Source organism: Lutjanus erythropterus, chromosome 13 (genome assembly GCF_056507025.1).
Source record: "Lutjanus erythropterus isolate fLutEry1 chromosome 13, fLutEry1.hap2, whole genome shotgun sequence".
In the NCBI taxonomy this organism is placed as follows: domain Eukaryota; kingdom Metazoa; phylum Chordata; class Actinopteri; order Lutjaniformes; family Lutjanidae; genus Lutjanus; species Lutjanus erythropterus.
The window spans coordinates 5865855-5891804 of record NC_139329.1 but is presented as its reverse complement, the minus strand read 5'-3'; the positions used below and the strand labels follow the sequence as shown (position 1 = coordinate 5891804).

Genomic DNA, 25950 nt, shown 5'->3' with positions numbered 1-25950 from the left:
TACCGGCAGATTAGAAGAAGAAAAATACGGAGCACCTGGATTTCAGTATTGGTACCCAACAGTATGACTTTTTTTTCAGTACTTTTTTTGGTACTGTACTCTCTCTGTAATAACAAAAATCTCATTTAAATGGTAAAGGATAATAAATAATAAAAGATTACTTAGTTAGCATTTTACACACCACACAAAATTAAATCTGTCCCTCTCCTCTCTCAACCTGCAGCCACCACTGCGCTTGAATACTATAGTATTTCCCTGTCTGCAATTCACGAATATTGGTTTCATGCAAAGGTTTCAGACATACTAATAAATCTGGCACACTGTTGTGGCATGCTGAATAGCATGCTGGGAAGGAGTTGGAGTGCTAGCTAATGCCAGTAAAAATGCTAAGCCAATCAAGACAGTGAAAACAGCTCAGTTATTTTCAACAAAAACGTATCCAGTGTGCAAATGAATCAGCTGAAGATGTCGATGTAGTTGTCCATGTGTCACCTGAATTTTTGTCGTCTGTGGAGGGTTAAGTTACACAGTTTAGACGCTGGCTGCAGGCGTGTTAACATTAGCTGCAGCTTCAGTGATAAACGGTGCACTTTGCATTTTACTTTACAGACACTGCAGCGAATGTTGTCTGTGTCCGCTTTTGAAAAGTTTAACCACACTTCCAATTTGCTGTTGCCCTGACTCACACACTGCGTTCTGTGACTTGAACTGCTACACTCTCTCTCTCTCTTTCTTTCTATGCTCTCTTTGACACTCTCACCCACATGCGCTCCTAGGTATTCAAATTTGGCATTGAAATTTAACATGAATTGGTATTCAGAGGTACCAACATAATCTGGCTGGCACCATTAAAACCACTGAGTTCAGTAACCAATCGTCCTCTGCAACAAAACTGTATCTAGACTGTGTGTGTGTGGATACAGTTCATACATGTGTGGCTGAGCTTTATTTAAAAATGATCCGTCATGGTGTGATCTGGCATTTGACCTCAAATCAGACATCATTGTATGCAACACTACGATGGAAAAAAAAAAACACCTAAAGGCATAGTTGTATGTAACCTCCATTACATCTTGACACCTGCCATTAAAATGCTATAAAAATCTGACTCCTCTTTTTCCTGCCAAAGCACAGATCGTCATGCATGTCGTTTCCTACCAAAATCTTTATATGTACCCAGAACTGACAGTAAACACCTTGTGTTGATTGTTCTCTGTCTCCAAGTGTCCTGACAGTCGCTGCTGACAATTGACAAGATGCTACCTGAGCTGCTTGACATTTGTTGTTATTGTTGCTCCTGGTTAAATCCTTTCTCCAAAAGGTTATTTAAGTGCATATAGTGAGTGCACGTAGAGTTCAGAGGTCCTGCATTTGCATTTTAATGTTAAAGCTGCAATAATCAATATCTTTATATTAGCAGTGGTTAAAATTCTGATGTGTAATGTGAAAAGGGTTGCTTATAGTGATGAACAAACACAGAATTATCACCCAGCTCTGCAGTTCAGGCCACACTTGCCAACCTTGAGACCTACATATAAAATAGGGAGGATTTCGAACCAAAGAATGAAATGAAAATAACAAAATGATAAGTACACCACAACAGCAAAATTGATGCCAAAATTTTGAAGACATGACAATACTATTTTTTTTATAGTACCAGAGCAGAGATACAATTCTTCTGGACATGACAGGGACAGTATAGATGCTTACAAGTACTGTAGTCTGCTGTTAAATGATGAAGGAGAAGAACATCTACCAGCACTGAACAACAGATAGAAACATGTGCAGCTGCAGGAACAGCTCCTCTTTGACTCATCCAAAAGAAAAAGTCCTGCAGTGTGATGCGTGGATCGACCCAGTTAACCCACAGGTTGGGCAGGTTCAGATTGACTTGAAAATAGAAAATACCACAGGTTACGACGGGCAGGTCAAGTGACAAAGCAAGTGGTCAGGGTAAGTATTAATGACTGCCAGAAAGACTGTGTGCAGTAGTCCTTCCTCTACCTTCCTCTCCCCGTCTCTGTGTCCCTCTCAGTCAAACACACACACTCTGGCTGCAGCGGTGCGCACAGCGGCGCATCCAGTGCGCTCTGTCAACTCATCAGTGGTCAAAGCACGACGAAACAGGTTCAATCTTGAAACTGTGGATTCTTTTTCCACACTGTGCAGCTGAACACCAGGCTAAAAATATAGTATAGACCTGCAGATGTGTACAAATACTCTGTTCAAATTAGCTGTTAAAATAAGAAGGGAAAAAGGGAGAGAATGAGACAGAAAAAGCAACAAACTTCACTTTTGCATTACTTTCCAGACATGGCAACATGCTCTCCTGACAGTGATTTGAGGCAGTCTCAGTAAATCTCCCCCTCAGTCTTTTGTCCTAGAAGCTCAGAAGAGTTTTTATTTCAGGTGGCAAAGAAAAACAACAATGACTGAATTTTATCCTTGTTTTTTTCCCCATGGTATCGAATCAGGTAGCAAGAATTGTGGAAATTCATTATTCCTGTCATTGATTTTTAAATTTGTGGTATCATGGCATCCCTACAGTGCCAGCAATGGGTTTTGATAATGGAAAGGAAAAAAGGTGAGAAAATTTGTCATAAATTGTGAGAAATGCAGGAGAATTGTGATCCCAGGAGGAAATAGCGAGAGGGCAACGAAAGATGGGAGTCTCTTGGGAAATTAACAGGGTTGGCAAGTGTGGTTCCGGCCAGCGACTTTACCATTTTGATTCACACTCACCACTCTCATCTGTGTAGTTTTGGGCCCTAGCTGGCAGCTGTTTTCAATATAAAATGCTTTAAACTGTACACAACCTCCCCAGCTCCAGATGGCAGACAGACAAAGGTAGACTATCTGGTTAACATGATGAAGCATTTAGCAGCTGAAGGCACACGTATTTCACTCAGGAGATGGTGGAGACCAAAACAGAGCCAAGAGGAGAGCAAATATTGGACTTCGTCAAGTGAACAGAAACTCTAAATGACCGCTCTGGCTTCACAACTGATCAGACTGAGTTGACCTGAAGGTGTCAGTAGTCTTCAGCTAAAGTGAGTGATGTAAGTGAGAAAAATAAACTTTTGTCTGACTGATCAAAGAAGTATGTCAGTTTAAGAGCAGTTAAATCTCTACAGAAACTGCAGACCTGGGTTGATCTTATCCTCACTAGCCTCCGTTTTGTTCCTTCTTCAGTGAACGTGGCTAGCTTGTCTTCTAAATTGGGATAGGCCAACTACGTTTCTCCATTAGGTGTAAACTGCTGTCTAGAGCAGTTTTTCCATCAACGTATTTTAGAAAAGGTTAATGAATAAATTAGACAGTTTGAAAAAACTTTCTCAAGTTTTGTATGTACTTGCAGTGTTTTTTGTGTTTTTCCAAGAAGAGATAATGAGCTTACAGTCTTACAGTCTCCTCATTACTCTCATGGCTTTATAATACAGCCATGATGTCTCCACACAAACCTGATGGAACTTTTCCTCACTTTAATACATGAATCAAACAGAAATGTCAGGTTTCCATTATCTTTAACATTCGTCCAGTGCTCTTTTAATTACACCGTCTTGTTGCACCCTCCCCTTCTACAAATTGGATTTCTGATTGGAGAATTGTCGCCACCTGCTGCTCATCTTTCCTAGTAATGGAAGTCAATGGAGCACTCATTTGCATTTTCTTTTGCCAGTTTACATCAAATTTAGTTAAACTTTGGGATTTCCTAGCATTGTGACTCTAATCTTTAATGGTCTATTTGTCTTCTATTTTGTTGTCCTCTGTATTTGCTCATTATGCTATTTTTGACTGTTCAAGCTAAAATATCTTTGTCTTTGCCTTGTTTGGTTTGTTCAGTAATTATAAGGTTATTGTAAAGTTAAGGTGTCTTTCTGGTTTCGGCTTGTTTGGGTGATTGAGTCTTGGCTCATTCAAACATCATTGCCTGTGTTGTTGCTCTGAAAAGAATCTGATCACTGAGGATAAAGACATGTTGGACTGGGCTTCTGTCCTCTGTTGTGTTTCCATTTCCTGGTCAACGAGCCTTGACTTGTCTTATCTTTGATGTGAGCAATCGATCAGCAGCGTCCTTTAAACACTGGATGAGCGAGAGGGGAAAGGACTGCAGATGGGCCCGCAGCTGTCCACGGCTCTGTGTGTATGATTGATAATACTCAACCTCTCAGTCCATCACTGAGACAAAAAGCTGCATAGACAGCAGTGTCGCTCCCTGCACAGACTCTCTTTGTATCTCATCTCATTCAGGTCCAACAGCTGCAGCCTTTAACAAAGAGAAACAGAAACACATTTATTGTCAAATGCTGTGTTGATATATCTGCTCTGACTCATTTCTCAACCCCAAAATGGTAACAGTACACACATTCTGTACTCAGTACAAGCACAGTGTTTTTATGTCTTTGTCATTTTCTTAGTTCAACTTCTTACGTCTATTGTTTTTGTAATGGTACGTTTTTTACGTTGTTTTTAGTCTTGTTACATCTTTTTTGTTTTATTACGTATTTTACATTGTTTTTGTCTTCTTATGTTGCTTCTGTCTTGTTACATTTTTTTGTCTTGTTCCATCTATGTAATCTTGTTACTTCGTTTTTGTCATAGTACATCTTTTATGTTGTTTGTGTCTCATTGTCTTTTTTGTCTTGTTACAGTTTTTGTCTTGTTACCTCCTTTGCGTTGCTTGCTGTCTTGTTACATCTTTTTTGTCTTGTTACGTGTTTTATGTTGTTTTTGTCTTCCTTGTTATGTCTTTTTTGTCTCATTATGTCTTTTGTATTGTTTTTCACCTTGTTACATCTTTTTTGTCTTGTTACAGCTTTTACATTGTTTTTGCTTTGTTACATCTTTTTGTCGTTACATTTCTTATGTTGCTTTTTGTCTTGTAACGTTGTTTTTCGTCTTGTTTTTCGTCTTGTACAACGCCTGAAAAATCTACTTAAGTACTGTAACAAATATTCATACTTGGTTACTTCCCACCTCTGCTCACTTCATGTTACAAAGTGTGTTCACCTTTTTGTGTGTGTTCATCTTTTCTCTGTATGTGTGTTTTTTTCACAGTGCTGAGCCCGTGCCCTGTTGCTGCAGCCAGAAGGTGTCACTCCATCTATAAGGGTTTTGCTCAGTGTCTGATGGCTCTGGGCGACAGTCTGACCGACAACGCCCGCAAGGACGAAGACACACACGAGATACACTCCATCTGCAGGTCAGTGTGTAATCACAACACACACACACCAACCCTTGTTAAAAAAACACAAAAAGTCAGTTAAAAAGGAAGTCTGCAGAATTTCAATATTCAAATATGCATTTGTAAAGCCCACAGTGCAGTTAGGTCAGTATTAGTGAGTATTCAGATCCTTTCTGAGTGAGAGTTTAGAAAACACAGGCAGTAGCTCTCAGGGGGAAGCAGTACACATTCTCTGAACTGGAACTGAGTATGCAAGAATTTTGGAAAGAAAAGTTCAGATAAGCATTTTACAATTCCACAGTCATTCTGCTATCTGATATCAATATGGCTCATCCAGACTGTACATCTGTACAATAACACTGATCGAAGTCTCTGCGCTCTAAGCCTTCACTCTCTAATCTCTCACTGCTCACATCTTATAAGAGGAATATTTACTAAAACAGCTGTGTGTGGACATTAAAGTCTGTGTAAAGGGGAAAAGGGAGTTAGAAAATAGTTGCTGAAAAGACTGAGAACTGTGTAGAACTAAATTGTGGAATCAGACCCTTAAACTGTTGTTCACAGTTTCTATGTTCAAGATTTTTTGGGCGGATCTGAAATATGGCCTGGTGATGTGCCGGAGCCATGGTTCCTCCAGCGGTGTTTCCAGACTTTTTTGAAAGGGGTTGCCCAAGTGGGGCACTGACTTATGCAGGGGTGGCATGACGCATGTGCACAAACGTGTACACATTAAAGTATCATTTCTCATATCTACTTTCATTACTAACATTACAGTATCTTGCAGTTTCTTATCCATATGTTTACAACTGATATTTCAAAGCTTAGTTTATCCATGGTAGAAGCACAAAGAGCAAGGAAAGAGGACTTAATCAACAAAATCAGAGCAAGTAAACACAATCAGATGGGCAAAACACTCCGCTGCTGAAATGCTTCTGAAACACTGCTGGTGGGAACTGCAGTCGCTCGTACGACGGAACAAAACCGCGGCGCACATGCAACGTCACAAAGCTTCATCTGGTGGAAACCCCCAGTCAGTCTATGGACCATAACTGATTAAAGTATTGAAATTGTTTCATAAATTAAAAAATGTGTTTTTCTTCTCAAATTTTACTGAATAAGCACACAAACATATTGATCCAAAAGGTCAAACACTCCATACGTTCTTTAGTTCTTGAATTACACTCATTTCTTTCAGCAGAGTGCAAAGGTGTTTTGAAGTTTCATCTGCAATAGAAAGTGCAGGTGCCTATATTGGCTTATTTCAGTGTTGTTGCCTAGATTATCTTAAAATCCTTCATATCCCTAAAATATGTTCAACCCTTACATCCAAAGTATTGACTCAAACCATCTTGCCTCACTCTCTCTGACATGATCTACCAATCTGCCTCTGCCGGCACCACTTCACTTTGTTGTCACCACGTTTTGCACCACACAAAATGTAACATTGTGAGCAACATGATGCAGAAGACAGAAGCCTTAGCTTTCTGCTGCAAAAAGATCGAACACTCTAACTACCTTGTACATTTTACTTATTTATTCAAACAGGATCATGCAAACATACTGTAGACACAGTGGATCATTACACTCAGGTTTCATTGCTGTTGTGAAGGAGAATGTGCATGACATGTATAATCATGGACTGGGGCTGTTACATTTACTACATGCTTTAAATCAGACTCCTTGGTGCTACATAAATAAGAGAACAGTGCTGAGACGGTTAGCTGCATGATGTTGAAGAACCTGCTGCACCAAAGTGACATCAAGCCTGTTGACATTTCTTCCTCCATTGTTTCAAACAAAATTTTCAGTTGCCATTGAGAATTCCCCTCGTGCTGTGTCTTTGACAAGCGCACATGACAGGACTGTGATATACTCGCTGATAAAATAAAAAATGATTTTACTGACTGGGAGTATATGAGAGGGATATTGAGTCTTTCATTTAAACAAACAGGATGATTACAGTGATTTATGCTGCATGGCTGCTACACTGCCACCAGTCTGTGAGGTGTCAGCTGAAGCTGAAGGACAAATTACTTCCAACATGTTTATCTTGTTCTGTGCATCATTTATAAGGCTGCAACTAGCATTAATATTACTGCAGTTCCTTTGTTTGTGAGTAATCTGTTTAATTTAATGTAATATTCATAGGTATCTTTTCAAGTTTTCAGGTTCTTTTTAGTGGAAAGAAAGTAGTTCCGGTAGATTCTACTGCAGAAAGAAAATAGTTCCTATATGAAACTGCTTACAACAAGGTGTGTGGATTATCTTGAGTAACTAGGTCATGGTTTTTGGAAAGAAAAACTGTTTTTTGAATTTTTCAAATGTATTTTTTGATGTTTTTTGCACCACAAGCCAAGTCCTATTTAGTCCCATTATACTGCAGAGAAGGCAGACCTCTTTACAGGCTGATATTTCCAAAACTCTGCAACTCTGAAAAAATCTAGATGGATAAATTTGGGGTGAAGTGTCCCTTTAAGTGTTTTTATTTTAATGAAGATTTTCTTTGTATCCCTGGCACAAAATAGGAGAATATTAACAACAAAAATAAAATAACCACCCACAAATTGTCAAATTCTTATTTATTATTGGTATCAGGCTAATTTTCTGCATTTCTACGGGCTTTTATCATATTCCCAACTAATTAAAAGAAACACATTATGATTAAGATAACTATCATGCTTTGTTTAAACATCATACATCAGAAAAATCTGTCTTATGCTTTGCATGTTTAATCCACAATCCTGCAAGGGAAAATAAGCTTTACTTTGAAGAGCAGGACTGATAGATCTACACACAGTCAACAGATAATTTTCCACATGCAACTTCAATCACAACATATAAAATATGTATCAAAATATGAAATATACATATAAAGAGACGTCACACACTGTCAGTGGCTTATATGAACACAATCCTTCTTACCTTCATGTGTCCATACTTAACTTTTATGCCACATTTTTAGATGGCAAAAAGATATCAATTATTCAATGACTGACAGAAATCAATTCATCAAACATTTATTAACTTTCTTCTCCACCTCCGTGTCTCTCTATGAACCCCAAACTATCCTTCTACACTATCCTCTCTCTTCTCCTCACTAGAATCAAAACACATGCTTCCTGTGCTCATTTGAAAGGATAAACTCCTGGAAAATGTTGTTCTTGTTTCTTCCTCCCATCCTTCTTTGTCAGTGAGACACGCTGCAAAACTCTTGGAGCAACTTTGAAAACTCCACAAGTGACATTACTGCTCTAGTCACAAACTGTCTACCACTCACAGCGCGAGAGTGGGACTACTTGATTACTATCCCAGCGTGTGCTGGTGTTGCATCAACTGGGTGTAGTTTCCTATCAAATTAATGTCAAATATGCACATTGATGATCAGGTGGTGAAAGCCAGGGTTGTAGACAAATCAATCGGACGCAGCACTAGAATATGAGAGCTACCTTGGAATCTGGCTGGTTTAAAAAAAGAAGTGGGGGACATGTCCCTGTCCCTGTCCCTGGTGGATCTTACACTCATGCTTTTTGTTCTTGTTATTTCAACGCCTGCTGAGTTGGCTGCAGCTCAGTACTGTGTTTGTCCTGCATTATATTAAGGAAGAGTTCTACCCAGGGTTCAGATTACACAGTGGTTTTCGGGGGAGCGTACATGGAGGTGCACGGAAGCGTGGTCAATTTCAGGGTTACTACTGCAGACAGTTAATACTGCAAATAACATTACATAGAGGCTACTGTTTGGAAATCAAAGAACACGTTATTAATCAGAGCAAAAAAAACAAGACAAAATCAGCAGAGGGACACAGGCAACATTTCTGTCCTTCTCATACACTCCCCTTCATGAATCATACCATACATCCACACTGTTTAGCAAACTTTAGCAAGCTGTTTAAGGCCTTTAAAGCTCTGTTTACAGGTATCAACATTATCATGAGCTTTGTGACTCTAAACTAATATGAAGAGTTCTTAAAAAGTAACCCACAAAGACATAATTATACAGGAGGACTTTACACCAAGTTTCATACACTCTCGGAATTACGACTGAAAGTTCTGTTTGCAACCATGAAAAGCAAGAACCAAACTAACTGACATGTTCTGTCTGTATGTCTGTCTATGGAGAATCTCTAAGTCAGAACGAATTAACACAAGACTGTGTAAATTAATGAAGAGAAATGCTTGGGAATTATAATACAATGAGCCAAGAAACACACAGCATTGGCATATATTTTTCTATTTATCTTACTATATATGTCAGTAATATTGTGTTCCTTCTAATTTCCTTAATGCAAGCTGTCCTTTTCAGGGGAGCCGAGCTCCCTTTAGCTCCTCTGTAATCTTTCTGTAATTTCCTCTGAGTGTTGGGTCTCTTTCTTGGTCGCTTTTTTCACTTGCACGTCTCATTCAACAGGAATGCTCTCATTTGAATCCATGCAGCTGTCCGCACCACGCGTCTTGCTTCATAGCTGCATCTAATAGGTGTTATCAAAAGCAGTTATTTAGACTTCCAGTCTATTTTTTTCAACATTACGCACATAAATGCAAGGCTGGTTCCCAGTAAAAAGGAAAACGTATTGAGAAGTAGGTGGAGCAGAGTGTGCTCCACAGCCTGACGTCAGCTCACGCTGCTCAGGTTTGATCCTGCAGACTCTGCCTGCACATTACTCTTCTGCAGTGATTATTTGTGGGTAAACTGTACATTTACTGCCACCAGACAACCTCACTGCTAAACTTTAATCACTCTGCTCTAATGGCCAACAGCTGTTTGTTATGAGCACAGCCACCAGTATTCTCTTTTTTCCTCTCTCTTGTTCAATCATCCACACCCACTGCAAACACACAAACACACACACACACACACACACACACACACACACACACACACACACACACACACACACACACACACTGCAGTGCTTATGCATCATGTTGATGGAAGAATAGATCAGGACCATTCATACATACTGAAGGAAAACTGCAGAGAAAGTTTGGCTGCTCATTTGCTGCTAAAATGTGCAGACAATACAGAGCCTATATGCATCAGTGTAGCATGAACACAATTGTGATGCTGATGTACCATTTATGGTGCAGACAAGGAGTAACTGTGGCAAACGACCAGACATTCAAAACAGCAACAAATAGTAACCACATCACTTCTATAAACTAAGTTATGATTTGAATCATGACATGATGTAACGTGAGGAGTCACAAAGGAACATGCACCTGCATGTGTGGACAATGGAATTTGTTTTTTGCTGTTTGAAAACTGGTCACCATTCACTTAATTTGTTTGGGAGATTCTGCAACATTTTTAATAATGACTGAGTTTTTGTTTTTGGGTGAACTATCCCTTTAAATGATAAACCATTCAGAGTGCACACTCACACAGATACTGCACCAGTGAAATTACCAGTAAACCAAATATTCATGCCCACTGGAGAACATTAATATAGGGAATGCAGTCACTACTGAAAAAAAATTCTGGTCATTTCTTTGGTAATTACACTTTTGACTGAGTATACAGATCAAAACAAACACCAAGGATTTACTGATTCCTGAGCAAAAGTTCATTTTAATTTCAGTGTGATTTTAACTTCGAGCGCTTTATTCCCTACCAGCGCCGCCTCGTCTCTTCTCCCAGCGTATCTCCACTCCGCAGCTCTCTTTTTAGCCTCTCACTGTTTTAGCTGGAGGCCTGATGACGCTGATTAAAGATGCAGAACATCTCACTTCCCTTCTCTCTCTTATCCCCACCTTCCCTTTCTCTCACCACTCAATTTCTCTATATCCTGTATCTATCCATCACCCCCACCTCCCTCCCTCTCTGTCATCATCTCACCACTCTATTTATACATACCTCTGTCATCCATCTTCCTGAGCAGCCGTATCCTCTCGACCAGAGAGTGGAGCCATAATGTGTGAAGGGTCCTAGAATAGGATCACTGATCTGAGAGCAGTGTTTCTGTCAGGTGAAATTTGTACAGTAGCAGAATCATATTGAACTCCTGAAGTAGACAGAATCATTACAGCACAGTATACACGGACGCCACTATGCACAGCTGACAATATAAACAGTTATTTAATGCAACATAGCAGGCACTGTGAGCAGCACTCTTTCCTCACTACATTATGAATGAGCCCTTTACGAACTAAACTGCATGACCAGGCGCTGACGCCATACGTGGCCTCTACAATACAGCTCACAGACATCAGATAGTTCACACGGGGAGGTGTTGTTGTTCAGCTCAGCGCCTGTGACTCATGACTCCAGGGAATCCAAGGAAGGATTTTCCTTTTGTTCAAAACACATTTTCATTGAGTTCTACAAAGCATGACATTACAGTCCTTGAGGAAAACCTAATGGAGTTATTTTGAATATATCCTCCTGTGAGGATGTGTGTACGCGCGTGTGCGAGCCTCTCCCCGCAGTGTAAGTCATCTCGTTGATATCTTCAAACTTCACTCTCCTGTCCTTCTAGTACTGCGCAGAATGATGAAAAATGTTGATCGATGTTTTCCAAAGCCTAAGATGACATCCTCAAATGTCTTGTTTTACTCTTAACCCAGAGATATTCACTTTACTGTCAGAGAGGAGTAAAGAAACCAGAAAATGTTCACATTAAGAAGCTGGTATCAATTTCGAATGAATGTGCAACTGAGATTTCTTTCTTTTTCAGTGTCTGCCCATACAAGTACCTGCAATTACCTTCAAGACGTGTGATAAACTCTTATCCGAATATATCTGGCAGAAGACAAGACCCAGAGTCAGGCTAAACACGCTTCTTTTACAAAAACACAAAGGTGGTCTGCCAAGTTTTAAAAACTATTATTGGGCAGCCCAACTGTGGATATTAGTGAATTGGATTAATAATGACTTTGATACAGGATGGATACAGATTGAACAAAATTCAATTCCAGAAACCCCTCTCCAATCAGTGATAATTTTGGGCAAAACATACAAAATACGGAATGTATGGGAAAATACAAGGAAGGGGGGTCGGGGGTGGACCATTTCAGGGCTATGAAGGGTTATGCCTATAGCTGGTAATACAGATTTTTGCCCATGTCTTTGTGATGAGGGCTTTAGAAGGCGTGGCATTGTGGGCGATCCTAACAGGCCTGGGCCCGCCCACTTGTACAACTGGCCCACCTTAAATGACTGTGAGAACATACATTTTATGAACTTTTATTTTTAATTATTTAAATCAGCAATTTTAATACACCCTTAAGACAAAAAAGGTTTCCATTTGAAAAAAGACAACATTTATTATCATAAATGATAATAACACGTCATTATATGGCTGTTGTTCAGGAGAAAATGATAACTGGAGCATTTTGAAATTGTTTTTTTTAAAAACAATTTTAAAAGAGTGATCATCAGCTAGACATGCTAGTCGCCCTCCACAGCATGATATCAGTCTTTTTTTAAGTGAGACCACCAGTTGGAAACAGTGTTAACTTATGTAATTAAAAGGCCCAGCCAAAGTTACTGTGGCCCATCCAAAATTGAAATCCTGGTGCCGTGCCTGGCCTGATTACAATTAATCAGTTAAAGGCAGGTGATCAGTTGAAATCATTAGCACAGCTACAGCAAAGGTTTGGGTCGCCTGTGAAGTTAAGCTTAGGTACTTCAGGACCCCTAAAGTAGTGTCTGATTCTTTCCAAAGGTTTACTATCCAAAACAAACATCAAAAAATGAGGAAAAAAACATGCACATTAATTATTGAAGATTAATCAGTCAATTAGTTGTAAATATTTTTGACTATCAGTTAAGGAAAATGCCCTAAAAGGAAGTCAAGTCTACTTTGGTGACACATTTTGAAAGATGAGACTTTGTTGTGTTTTCCTTTAATTTGCCCCCCCTAGAATTCTGTCACAAAACATAATTGTGGTTGACAATAGCACAATAACATCTGATTTAGTTTGATGAAGAAGAAATCATCATTTTGTGAATAAATATGTCATTTAGCACAGCTGTAAGTTGCTGGAAAAGTTTGAAAATGCACCTTGAAAAGTGCTTGAATTTGGCTTTGAAAAAGGTGTAAGAACCCTAAAATTGTTATTTTAGTTGCTATGTGCAAATCCTGATTTTGAGACCTCAGAACCTCAGAAGTGTTGGGGACCCCCTGTGATATCTGGCGCACCCCACTAAGGGGGGCCCAGACCCCAGGATGGGAACCAATGGGGATAATTTGTATATTTTAAGAGTGTTACTGTTAATTGCAAGGAAAATAATAACTATTTCTTGGTGGTAAAATCAACCCTCTACAGTGGAACAATGGACTAAGAGACTGAGCACTGGAAACAAGAAAGTGTGTGACTGACTCACTGAGTGAGTAATGTAGTCACACCATTCGTTGGTCCAGTGTCGGAGTTTCCCCGCTCTTCTGAAATGAACAGGCACAAACAGGTTTGGGAAAAAGGTCACACGTTGGCTTCTTTCTCACCTCAGCGCAGCGGGCTAGTAATATTAGAACTGTTAGTTTCAGAAAGTTATAAGAACTTTTGGACACAGACGATGTCAGGTGTGAGGTGTGGGCAGAGGGGGTGTCTGAAGCTGTTCCACCATCCAAGCACTTCCGATGAAGTACTCACAGTAAATAAAGCCTTGCTTCTGCAAAATAAGTCTTATTTTTTGCCTAAAAAGAAAAATAATCTTGTCAAGCAAGTTTTGAATTAGCAAAGTCATCTCATTTTAAGAAAATATATCTAACTTTATCTTAATAAGATATTGTAGCTAATATTGAGCTTTATTTACCCAATAATAACAAGCTACAACAACAAAGGAACAAGTGTTTTTCTTACTTTAAATTTCCACATCTTCTCAATTTAAGAATTTTATGAAATAACAATTGAAGTTTGAATTAATCTATTTTTAATCACTGTCAACGAATCTGGGTGCATCAGACTCTGTGGAAAATAGAACCTGCTGTTTCACATTTCACATTATTAAGAGAACTGGTCTACACGACAGCACTACAGCAAAATTCATTTGGAAAATGTATGACAAATAGCAGAACTCACAAAAGGACATTTTCAGATCTAAATACAAACTAATGAATCACAGTACAGTGATTTGCATTTGGTTAAGTGATGCATTCAGATCCTGCAGGCAGCATCATTATAAGATATGAAAATATGAAAAACTGCTATTACTTCCAGAAAACTATATGTCCAGCAACTATACAGCACCAAGTTTCAGTCTCAGTCAGAGTTTAACCCCATGTTGTTCTCACATTCACTCTGTCACTGGATGAAGGACTCATTAGGCCTCATGCCTGAACCACGATTGTTCTTACCTGGTCTGTATGAGTAATTTTGGAGAACTTGTCATATTCACCAATTTTTGAATTTTCTTACAGATATGAACACAACTTATGAGTTGTCCAGACCTGCCGTAGGAGTCATGTGCAGTCTGATGTTATTCAAACCAAACCAAAGTTTTCACTAATGACTGTATATTTCTTTAGTTTTAAAGACATTTTGAGTGTCATAAATAAATTGCACTTCATAATTATGTCGACATTATCCTGTTTGATTGCTAATTTACAAGTCTCATGCGCATGCAGTCAAATATACACAGGCAGATCGTTTACACAGTTATCTGAAGTTACGAGAGTTTGCTGAATCTGGCATGACGTGTTCGTACGAGGATTTTGTATGAAAAAAGAAAGAGAAACTTAAGAATATGAAAATGTTCTTGCATGAGGACCAATGTTGTCAATATTTTTCAGTGAAGCAGCTAGTTTTTCCATTACTGTTTTAATTAAAAAAAAAAAAGCTAAAAAAAAAAAAAAAAGAATGATTCTGGTGCCTTCATTTTAGACAAAGTTGTTTTTATAATTTTTAAAAAGAAATTTGGTCTTACTGTAAACTTTTGCAAACTGAAATTAAGATTTTAAATTAAATTCTTAGTCAGAAGAAGATGAATGAAGAGGTCGGATTTCTCACTTTAAAAAGGTATTTCGTGAAATAAATTAAACATTTGGCTTTTTTTTTCTAATTTTAATGCCCATTATCGTCTTATGTGGATAGATTTATGAGCCAGTTTTAAGAATTCTTAACAAGCAAAATTCACCTATTCCAGTGACAGATTTATTTTTCTTAAAGCAGTTTGATTATATTTAAGAATATTTGCCTTCTTTCTTGCAGTATTGTTTTTGCACTGTAAATATTAAATTAAGATAGAAATTCGTAGTCAGAAGAAGATGAATGAAGAGGTCAAATTTCTCCTAAAGTCTTTCTTCAATAAATTAAAGAAGAAGAAGGGAACAATGTCAGGATCAATGATTTCTTTCTAGTAGGGCTGTTTTTGCAGTGTACTTACTTTCATTCACGTTCCTCTTTTCTTTGCATCATGTCCCCCCTGTGACAGTGACAGGAGCATTGGTGTGCGTTTATGTTGTGCATTTTTATTTTCAAATTTTAGATTTTAAACTTTTGATTAAAATAAAAGAAGGGAATGGTTCGAGAGAATCTCCTCACAAGTAGGATGACAACTTGTATAAGCGTGTGTGTGTGTGTGTGTGTGTGTGTGTGTGCGTGTGTGTGTGTGTGTGTGTGCGTGTCACCATGGTCCTGCAGCCCACCAGTGGTACCACTCCACTGTTGTTAAGTCTCTTCTATTCCTTGAGGTACCAATTAAACTACTAATCCTGCAACCCAGCCACCTTAGTGTGAGTGTTGCCTAATGCAGGGACATAAGAGCTCTCTCTCTCTCTCTCTCTCTCTCACACACACACACACACACTTACAAGTGCACATACACTCTTCTCTCCAATCTACACTCTCTGTGTCCTCACCTCACTTCTTCTTTCTCTTATTTTTCGTTCTCTCTTCATCCCTCCATTATGCTTCCCTCTCTCTTTGTTTGCTCTCTCTTTCCCTCCCTCTCTCTCTCTCTTGTCTTCCTTCTCCTCCCTCCATCCTTCCCTCCACTCTGTTTTCCTTTTCAGTTCCCTCTTTCCACTCAGGAACATGGTTTTAGCGTTTCTAACAGAGCCACTTAATGAGGAGGCAGCACGGCGCTCCCTTCTGAAGATCGGCGAGCGCGCACGCTCTCAAACGTGCGCACACACATGCACGCTCCACTGTAGTCTGAATAAGAGGCTATGATTTGCATCTAGGCCAAGGCTGCTCCATTGTCAGAGCACTCCCAGGAGTGCAGCACTGCTTTTATTCGTCATATTCACAATAGGCATTATGCAGTTGCAATCATTCACTGTGGATCCAGGGTAGGAGAGGTGAAAAGGAAATATTTGGGGCTACAGATACAGAGGAATTAGACACAAAAGAATTAAACAGTAACCTTTTGCTGCAGCTGTTAAAAGAAAAAGGGGAGGTTCGGATGAAAAATAGTTTCCACTTTACCTTAAGGCATTATAAGTTATCACTAAAATGTTTGTTAATAGTTAACACCACTTGTTAAAGCTTTGAATATTAGCAATAAGTCATTACAATGATTATTCTTATATCAATAAGAAGTTTTGGGTTGCCAGGTTGTGAACTCATATTTTGTGCATGGTCCTTGCACTGCTCACCTGCTCACCTGCTATTTGCACAGTAATAGGGAGTTCAGGAAGTCTAATAACTTACTTTGTACTTATTACTCCTTTAAAAAGTAATAAGATTACTTTACTTATTACTTGCTATCAAAAGTAATTATGTACCTTAGATGTTATATTATTTGAGAATCGGGGCAAAACTGTATTTTGGGGGGATTTTTATTTTCACTCTGCTATTACGATGGAAAATATACAACAACAGTGTCTTTGTTATGACAACCTGACATTAACCAAGATGACATAACCTGTTAATGTCATTCTCAGGACAACTTAACATTAAACAAGACATCAATGTTATTGTTAAGACAATTTACTATTAAACAAGACAACGGTGTCTTTCCCATGACAACTTTACATTAACCAAGATGACATAACCTGTTAATGTCATTCTCAGGACAACTTAACATTAACCAAGACATAAATGTCTGTTGTTAAGACAATTTAATATTAACCAAGCAATGTCTTTCTTATGACAACTTGACATTAACAAATACAACATAACATGTTAACATCATTCTTAGGACAACTTGACATTAACCAAGACAACATCGTCTTTGTTATGACAACCTGACATTAACCCAGATATTGATGTCTGTTATTAATATGATTTAATGTTAACCAAGACAGCAATGACTTTCTTATGACAACTTGACATTAACCAAGCCAACATAATCTGTTAATATCTTTGTTATGACAACTTGACCTTAACCCAGACAACATAACCTGTCAGTGTCTTTGTTATGACAACTTGACGTTGACCAAGGCAACATAACCTGTTAATGTCATTCTAAGAAAAGCTTGACATTAATCAAGACAACAATGTCTTTCCTATGTCAACTTGACATTAACCAAGATGTCAGTGTCTGTTGTTAAGATAATTTAATATTAACCAAGACAACAATGTCTTTCTTTTGCCGTTATGTACTTCTACATCTCCTAAAATGAATTTTTAAGTGAAAAGAAAAAAGAATTAGACTGATTAACAATTATTCCAGTGTGTGATGCAATGCATGAAAGGTCACTGTGAGTATTGAGGCAAGTTTTCACAGCGGTCAGTGAAGTTAAAAGCCACACTGTTACTCATACTCACTTTATGTAATTTATGTGTGGTCTGTAGACCTTTATCGGGTCAACTTGAGATTTAAAGAATCTCTAGTCCTACACAGCAGAGATCAGCAGGGAAAAGGTCAGTAATGCATCTCACGACATCCCTCCTGAGTAGAATCTATGAGCTTTTCTCATAAACAAAGTAATGTCAATGATAGAAAATCCAGATCTACTGTGTTAATTAAACATGCAGGGGACAATGAGAGAGTGGATACTCAGTAGGATGGGCTCAATCAAAGATCACCACAGGATTAAAGACTTACGCAAGTTTGTAATCTGAAGTGCAATATGCAAACTGTTCAATAAAACTAAATAAATAGCCACTGACAAAGATACAATGCATATAATAATAAAAAATGAATCTTGTCTGAAGAGAAATCTCACTTAAATGTAGCTGTAGCACAACAGTGAGAAAACTCCTCAGTCAGACTTTTCAGCTGAAGTATCTATACAGTGTAAAGAGGTAAAGAGCAAGGTGAAATGTGGCCTTTGTTGCCATGGTTACAGTCACACAAACAAAAGCTGGAGTCTCCCGATCGCTAACACAGGTCTATATCAGAAAACTCTCTCTCACAATTTCAGCTTATTTAACTTTAATTAATACTCTAAAACGTGTTATTGCTTATCCTGTCGGGCAAAGAGTATATTTTTAAAAATTGATTGTGGTGGTATTGTGTTTCTTGGTGCTAAGCTCGTAGTAAAGGCCAGTAACACCGGGCTGGGTGTGTGTTTTATGAATAATTCACATACTCACTTCAGCTTTGGCAGCAGCAGTACCTGTGACTGGCAGACAAATCTCTTCCCTGTTATCTGGAGACACTGTGGACAGACACACAGACGGTTACTATAATATTTAACTCACTCTTGAGTAGCAACGAGGTGTAAATACAGCACAACAAAGTCACATAGTTACTTTATCAATATTTTAACCTGATACTATAAATGACATGCTAGAATGCAAGAACTTTAATGTTTTATTGCACTACTGTGTTAAAGGGGCAATGCATAAAATATGGCCACCTGTCTAAGGTAACTCCAAACAAATAGGGGCAGCATATCACTATAGTCTACTCTAGCTGCTGTTAGCTCAGTTAGCCCTGTGGCTAGTGGCCCTCAGTTCACTTCTAGCTGGAGCTGGAGACCGGGCTCGGTCATGCTGTTTGACAACAGGGAGACTGGATCGAGCTGATTTACAGCGGCTCTGACCAGGACTCTGACTCTGGGAGCGATGAAGACAGCAGGGGGGAGCAGAAGAGATGGGATGCGGAGAGGAGCGAGAGCGAGGCTGGGCATCAGAGAGGCAGCGGGGGGCCAGAATATGGATTATGCCATAGCCCATGAGGTTTATTCTGTTTCTGTTAAGTTTGAAGTATTTGTTTTATTATCAAGCTCTTCTTCGTTTGATAAAACATAAAAACTTAAATTCACCTGTGGCACATGCAGATACGACAGCTGGTAACCCCTTCAAACCCTGCTACATTTTTGTTTTATCTTATTTGTTCTGCTTTATTGCTGAAACATATATCATCTGTGACACAAATACACTCGTTGGAATTGAAAAAGGAAGTGTGATGTTTGGATTAAAGAGCAGCAGATCTTGAGATGATCATCGATGCACAAGGCACTTTTCAACCACCCATTCAGATCAGCTGGATGCACCGCCGTGGACCACCCCAGGAGGAGAGGAGGAGAGCACTTTTCTAGACTTATGACCACTCAGAGAACTGTATGACACATCTCATTCACACAGCCACACACTAATGGCAGATGCTGCAGTGCAAGGTACCTCTGCTCTGAATCTAACCATTCACTCACACCTATACACTGGGCTATGCCTTCGGGGGCAATTTGGGGTTCAGTATCTTGCCCAGGGATAAATCGAGATGCAGACTCGAGGGAGCCGGGGATCGAACTGCCAATCTTCCAATTAGTGGACATGGCTCTGAGGAAGGACCCAGCTAGCCCAGCTTGGACTTGAGGCTGCTCCTGGCCAGTGTCCGGCAAGGGAAGTGAAACGGACAAAATGAGGCTGACCAAGTAACGGGAAACCCACATCTGAGAGAGACCTGCTCCACTGACCAGCAGGACGAGGGGAGGAGGACTCTGTGTTTACACCGATGATGCTTCATGCACAAACACAGTCATAGTTGATGGACAATTTTTCCCAATTTTTCCCAGAGTTTGATGTGAAGATGTCGACCATATTATCATCACCATTTTACCCAGGTGCAAATTCAAAAGATTCACAGTGTATATGTCTATATCATTGTATGGCACAGTGTTGCCTCTAGGTAACATACTCATTTTTGTCCCTTGTCACTCACACAATAGATCCTCAATTATGGTGCAATATTTTAAGAAAGTGGCAGGACACCAAGTAAACTAATACCAGTGTTTTTAATTGTCACATGACTCTGGAGGTCATTTTTTGCAGCCTTCTTCACATGGTTCAGCTCCATCATCTCTCACCAAAAAATGGTCTGAAAATATGTGATTGGATTCACATTAATAGTAGAGTTTAATTTTTAATACTTTCTTTGATTATTAAGTTGAAGAAAACTGTTAAAATGCAAATGTTGCCTTGAAGTAACACCGTACCATTATGGATTCCCATCGTGAGTTTTTTGGTGTTGTGTATTTAGGTTTCTATACTGTTCAAACAGTATAAGATAGAGTGTAAATGCAATGCAACTGTTTTATTTTAACTCGTAAGCAGTGAGCCACAGATGGTAGCAACACAGCAAGTGATGGCAGTGTGACTCTGTCTTGTTTTGAAGACAGTTGGTTTGATAGATTATTGAAATACTCACATTCATTCCTGTAGGCTGTTCTACAGTGAAATATGTTGCCTGAAGGTTACATCCAGACAATTTAAATGTTTTTCAATTTCAGATGGCATACACTTTAAAAATGTTAATTTTCTAAATAGTTTTGGTACTGTGATAATATTTATTCATATTTTGAACAATAACTAACTTTTTTTTCACTCCATACCACGTAGGCAAGCTGAGCCAGCCCACACACACACACACACACACACACACACACACACACACCCACACACCCACACACATACGCACACACACACACACACACACACACATATCAAAAGAATAGGCGATTCAGTACAAAGCTTGACTGTATAAAGTAAACATCCATCCATTTCATTCTTAGAACCTTTATCTTTGGTAACCGTCTCTTTTCAGCATCAGCTTAACATTTTTTTTTCTTTTAACAGCTGAGATATAAACACACTCATCCTCCCAAAAGGGCAATAATGATTCATTATCACAGAGCTGGAGGGGTCACAGAGGTGCAGCCTACTAAGTCAATTACTATTTTTTAATTAAGCACAAAAAATATATCTTTTTAAATAGTTTTCTGTAGTTGTGTATACAAACTTTTGTATAGATTGTGATTTTAGTTAACATGTGCAAATCTAATTTTGATGACATCAGAACAGACAAAGTCTTCGGGACCCAGACTCTAAAGTGTGCCCCCAAAATAATTTCTTCAAGTTATATTTATTTTTATGTTATTTAGTTCTATTTTATGACAAAAAGCAGATTAGAAAAAATCTTTCACCAACTGGCATTATAATACGTGCCATAGATATTTTTGTATAGAAACAAATAACTGTATATACTATTTTGTTTTTATTTTGTTGGATATTTTATCCTATTATATCCTGAATTGAATTATCTGTATATATGTTATATGTCACTGGTTCCCAGCCTGGGGTCCCCAATAATTTGTCTGTTCTGAGGCCCTCAAAATTAGATTTGCACATGTTAACTAAAATCACAATTTCAGTGTTTGTACACCTTTTGCAAAATCAAATTCAAGCACTTTTCCAAGAGTTTTCTCTCTTTTCCAGCACCGTACAGCTGCGATAAATGACATTTATATACAAAATGATTATTTCACCTCTTCATCACACTAAATCAGATGTTATTGTGCTATTATCAACCAAAATTATGTTTTGTGACAGGAGTCAAAATGTCTCACCTGTCTGTAACTAATGACTGATCAGTTGATGAATCATTACTACTTAATAAGATATAAAAACACATTTTTCTCATTTTCTTTTCTCTCTTTTTTCTTATTTTAAGTTTAATTTTAAGTTTCTTTATCCAATGAACAGCTCTGCCAGACAAAACAATGTCAATGAGGCACAACAAATGCCATTTCCAGACTACTGATTAAGTATCAATTAATACATGTTTAATCCGTTAAATTCTTATTGGCAATTAATTTGTTGATAATTAATCATTAAATTCCTATGAGCCTATCTGCCTCAGCAAATATCTGATTTGTTTGATTCTTTGTCTAAAAAGTTAACTAACTAATTCAGTCAGGCAGCAATCTATTATGAAAGTAATCTGATTACAATTTCAAGCAGTTTCAAGCACTTTATCCAAAAACCAAGCACTTTTCAAACATTGAAAACACCACATTATCACAACTTTGTTTTCTGTGTTGGGCTGTGTTGTATATTAATAATAAATTACCTTGATACCTTGATTAAACTTAATGAACAACAAAGTTAATCTAATCAGTGACACAAACAAATCTCTGCATCCCTCCCCTCAGCAGACCCCCTCCCCCCACTTACCCTCCCCTAAGTCTTCTTTCAAAGCAGTCTTTCGATTTGCCTCTATATTTTTATCCTCTACAGATTTAGATAAGGCCATTCATGCTTTCATTGCATCTCACTGCAGCGTCTCTGTCCTTATTCCTGCCTCGGTTTGAAGTCACTTTCAGCTCATTTAGGATGCAGCAGTTAGGATTTCATGTGCCGCCAAACAAAGGCGCCCATAATATTCCCAAGTTCTGCGTCTCTTTCTGGTTGTCGTGTAGATTTAAAAATGATTTACAGGGGCAAGGAGGAAAAGTTTCAGTTCTTCCCTTTTCTTATTTGACAAAAAAGCTGTCACACAAGAAAGTGGGATTATAGATCTGTGGAAGCCTTTTCTGCTCGCAGATTCCACATGAAATCGGGTGTTTAAACTGTATAAAAATAGTCATTTACTGCTCAGCTCTTTACTGCTGAAACACTGCAGCTGCAAAATATAGATCAAGTCTTGTGTGAGTGGAAAACAGAAAGAAATTTTTTTCTCTTCAACAAGGTGAAGGAAGCCTTCTTGAAGCACGTCAACCCGGTAACCCTGATGAAGGCCACTGCAGCAAAAGTGTGTGTGATGATTTTAATATAAAAGCTTTGCCAAACTCTTCCTCAGGAATAGCTGAATTCTTTTCATTTCTTTGCTTCTTGCATCTCACTGGAGCTTAGAGGCTGCGACGGGGTTGTTTTTAACCTTTTAGTAGATCAACCTTGGACAGAATAGTCACAATGTTTTCTGAGGTTTCTGCACGATGTGAAAAGAAACCCACATAACTGATGTTTCAGACAAAATCGCTTCTACATCCATGTTGTATTATTTTCAGCTCTAATATGAAAGATGATAAAAACCTGGCTGATGTAGTGGGTACAGCAGAGTCCTGCATGGTTCAGTTTTGTGTAGCTCCTTGCACATACCCGTAAAGCTGAGGACCAGAACCCACCGGTTACCTGAAATTATCTCTGGGTCAAATCCGCACCTCAAACTGTGAATATAAGCATCATGACCCAACCTGCACCCATGATCTAACACACAAACACAGTGCTCCTGTAGCTGCCGTTGTGTTTCCATAGTGATGGTGAGCCTAGCTTGTGGCTATCAAAAACTAATACTTTTAATACATTATTCTCACGGTCATTTAGAGCAGTTTTTCCCAGACTTTTTTATTCGGGGGACCCATTTTTTAAAAATGACAAACCATTACAACCCAGTTCACAACAGGCCTTATCAATAAATCTTGGAAAGAGTTAATTTGGACATAAATTAAAGTCCCTGATCATTTTTACTGCCATTTCTGAATCATCTTATATTATCTTGACGCATATTACATACTTTATTTTTGAGAAATTAGTGCATTTAGTCTGAGTTAACATTGTTTTTATTACCTCTCATTATGAAAACAAAACTTTAAAAAAAAGTTGAGACAACTCAAAATTTCAAGGCAACTTAGTGCAAAAAGTTTGTGAGTTCCGAGCCGAACTCAAACTCTTTGAAATAAACAAAAAAAGTTTTGCAGACCTTTAAATCTTTCGTTTAATTTATTTTATTTAAAAAAAAAAATAAATAAAAATTTTAGACAACAACTGCCTGTCTTTTATTATTCCTTTTCCTCTTTCTTCTTCATTGTTTTCTTTTTGTTTTGTTCAGTGGGTGTTCTGTATGTTCCACAGAAGCCAATCAAAATATGTAAAAAAGAAAGAAAGAAAGAAAGAAAGAAAGAAAGAAAGAAAGAAAGAAAGAAAGAAAAGAAGAACTTGAATCTTTGACATTTAGAAACTCAGAAAAATTGTATTTTGTTTTTTTTCACAGTGAACTCTGCACCTGATTTGTCATTATTTGGGTGCTTGAAATTAAATGGTTTTAATTGAAAATACTAAATTATTGACCATTATTCACTTTCACTTCAATGTGTTTCCTCAGAAATCTTTAAAAAACAATATTTGGGGAGGGTTTCTAAAACTAAAAGAGTCAATTTTATCTAAAGAAGAAAAGTTAATTATCTCAACATACAAGTTATTATTTGTTGGTAAAACTTTTTGAAAATTGAAAAGTCTGAGTTGGGCTCATAATTTATTGAAGTTGCCTTAAAATTTTGAATTTTCTCAACTTTTTTGTTTTACAGTGCCACCTTCACAAATGAGACAAAATAAGTGCATTTAAGAGGAATTAACTTGTTTTTTCCTTTCATTAGTAAAATAATATACTAATTTTAATGCTTTATAAAAGTTGTACTGCAGGTATAAATCTTTAATTTGCAGAATTTCTTCGTAGTATTTTACTTATTTGATGACCTAAATAAAATCTCATGTAACCCAGAGACCCAGTGTCTGAGTAGGACTGTTTTAGAGAACCACAATTGACCCAGACATCCTACAGCAAGCAGCGAGCCTTCATCACTGTCAGATCAAACAGGGACATCCCATTGTTTGGCAGGATGTGGGGTCAAAGGTTGTGTCAAAGGCCTTGACAAAAAAAACCCTGCTGGCTGATTAGGCATGTATTAGTGGATATAAAGGTTAAAGTTACAGTACAATCAAAGACAAAAAGCATAGCATTATGTTGTATGTTTTATATTATTGTTCTTAGCTGCTTACCTTACGAGGCAGCTTGGTTTATGAGATCAAGAGATCACACAAGAATCCATCTTGCCAGGCTTCAAGTTAGTCGGTTTGTGTCCACAGCAAAAGTGGTGCAGCCAATCAGCATCCTAGGAGGGACTAGTGGCAGTTATGGGCGTGGTTTCAGATGTGATGACAGCGAGAGGTGTCCATGGAAGCGTCTTGTCTTGAACAAACACTGGCAGCTAATATCCAGTCATGAGGGTGGGATGGAGGTTACAGTGAACTTTGACCTTTCACGACCAAAATCTAATCGGTTCATTTCAGTTCAAATCGTTGTTTGTGTCAAATTTGAAGAAATCTCCTTCTGGCGTTTTTGAGATACCTGGTTCACAAGAATGGGATGACCTGAAAACATGATGCCTGTGGCCATGGCTGTCACTGCTTTGAGTCATAAAAAAAAGTTTTTTTCAAAAATTGTGAGTCATAGAGATCCTTCAATAGATAGTCATGAACATGCACAAAAAAAATTAACTAATCGGTCAAGCAGTATGCAAGATTAGCTGTGGACAAGCTCCAAGGCCATCAGTCACCCACACACACGGACACACACTGGTGCCTGGCAGAAAAATTGAATGAAAACAACTTAACCTAAAATGTCAAGTACTGCACTCCTGCAAAAATGCGAAATTCTCAGAACATCTAAAATGCAAAGTACTCAGCAATGCACAAAATGCTTACTGACTAAAGAAAACCAAAAAAAAAAAAAAAAGACTCACTGCAAAAACTGCACTCTGTGTGATCAGGGCCTTACCCTTTAAGCTAAGCTGCTGCTGGCTCCAGCTTCATATTCATGTTATTCATGACTTGGGGATGGTATCAATCTTCTCTTGACAAGGAAGTGAGGAAGCATATTTC

At 38.3% G+C, this 25950-nt stretch overlaps 1 protein-coding gene across 1 annotated transcript in view; it reads left to right on the top strand.

Moving 5' to 3' along the window:
* Positions 1-25950, top strand: part of nrn1la (neuritin 1-like a) — a 116195-nt gene that overhangs the window by 72109 nt on the left and 18136 nt on the right. The window contains exon 2 of the mRNA XM_084734451.1: positions 5059-5203. Within this exon, the coding sequence (XP_084590577.1) occupies positions 5059-5203 (145 nt within the window). The remainder of the gene's footprint in view (positions 1-5058; positions 5204-25950) is intronic.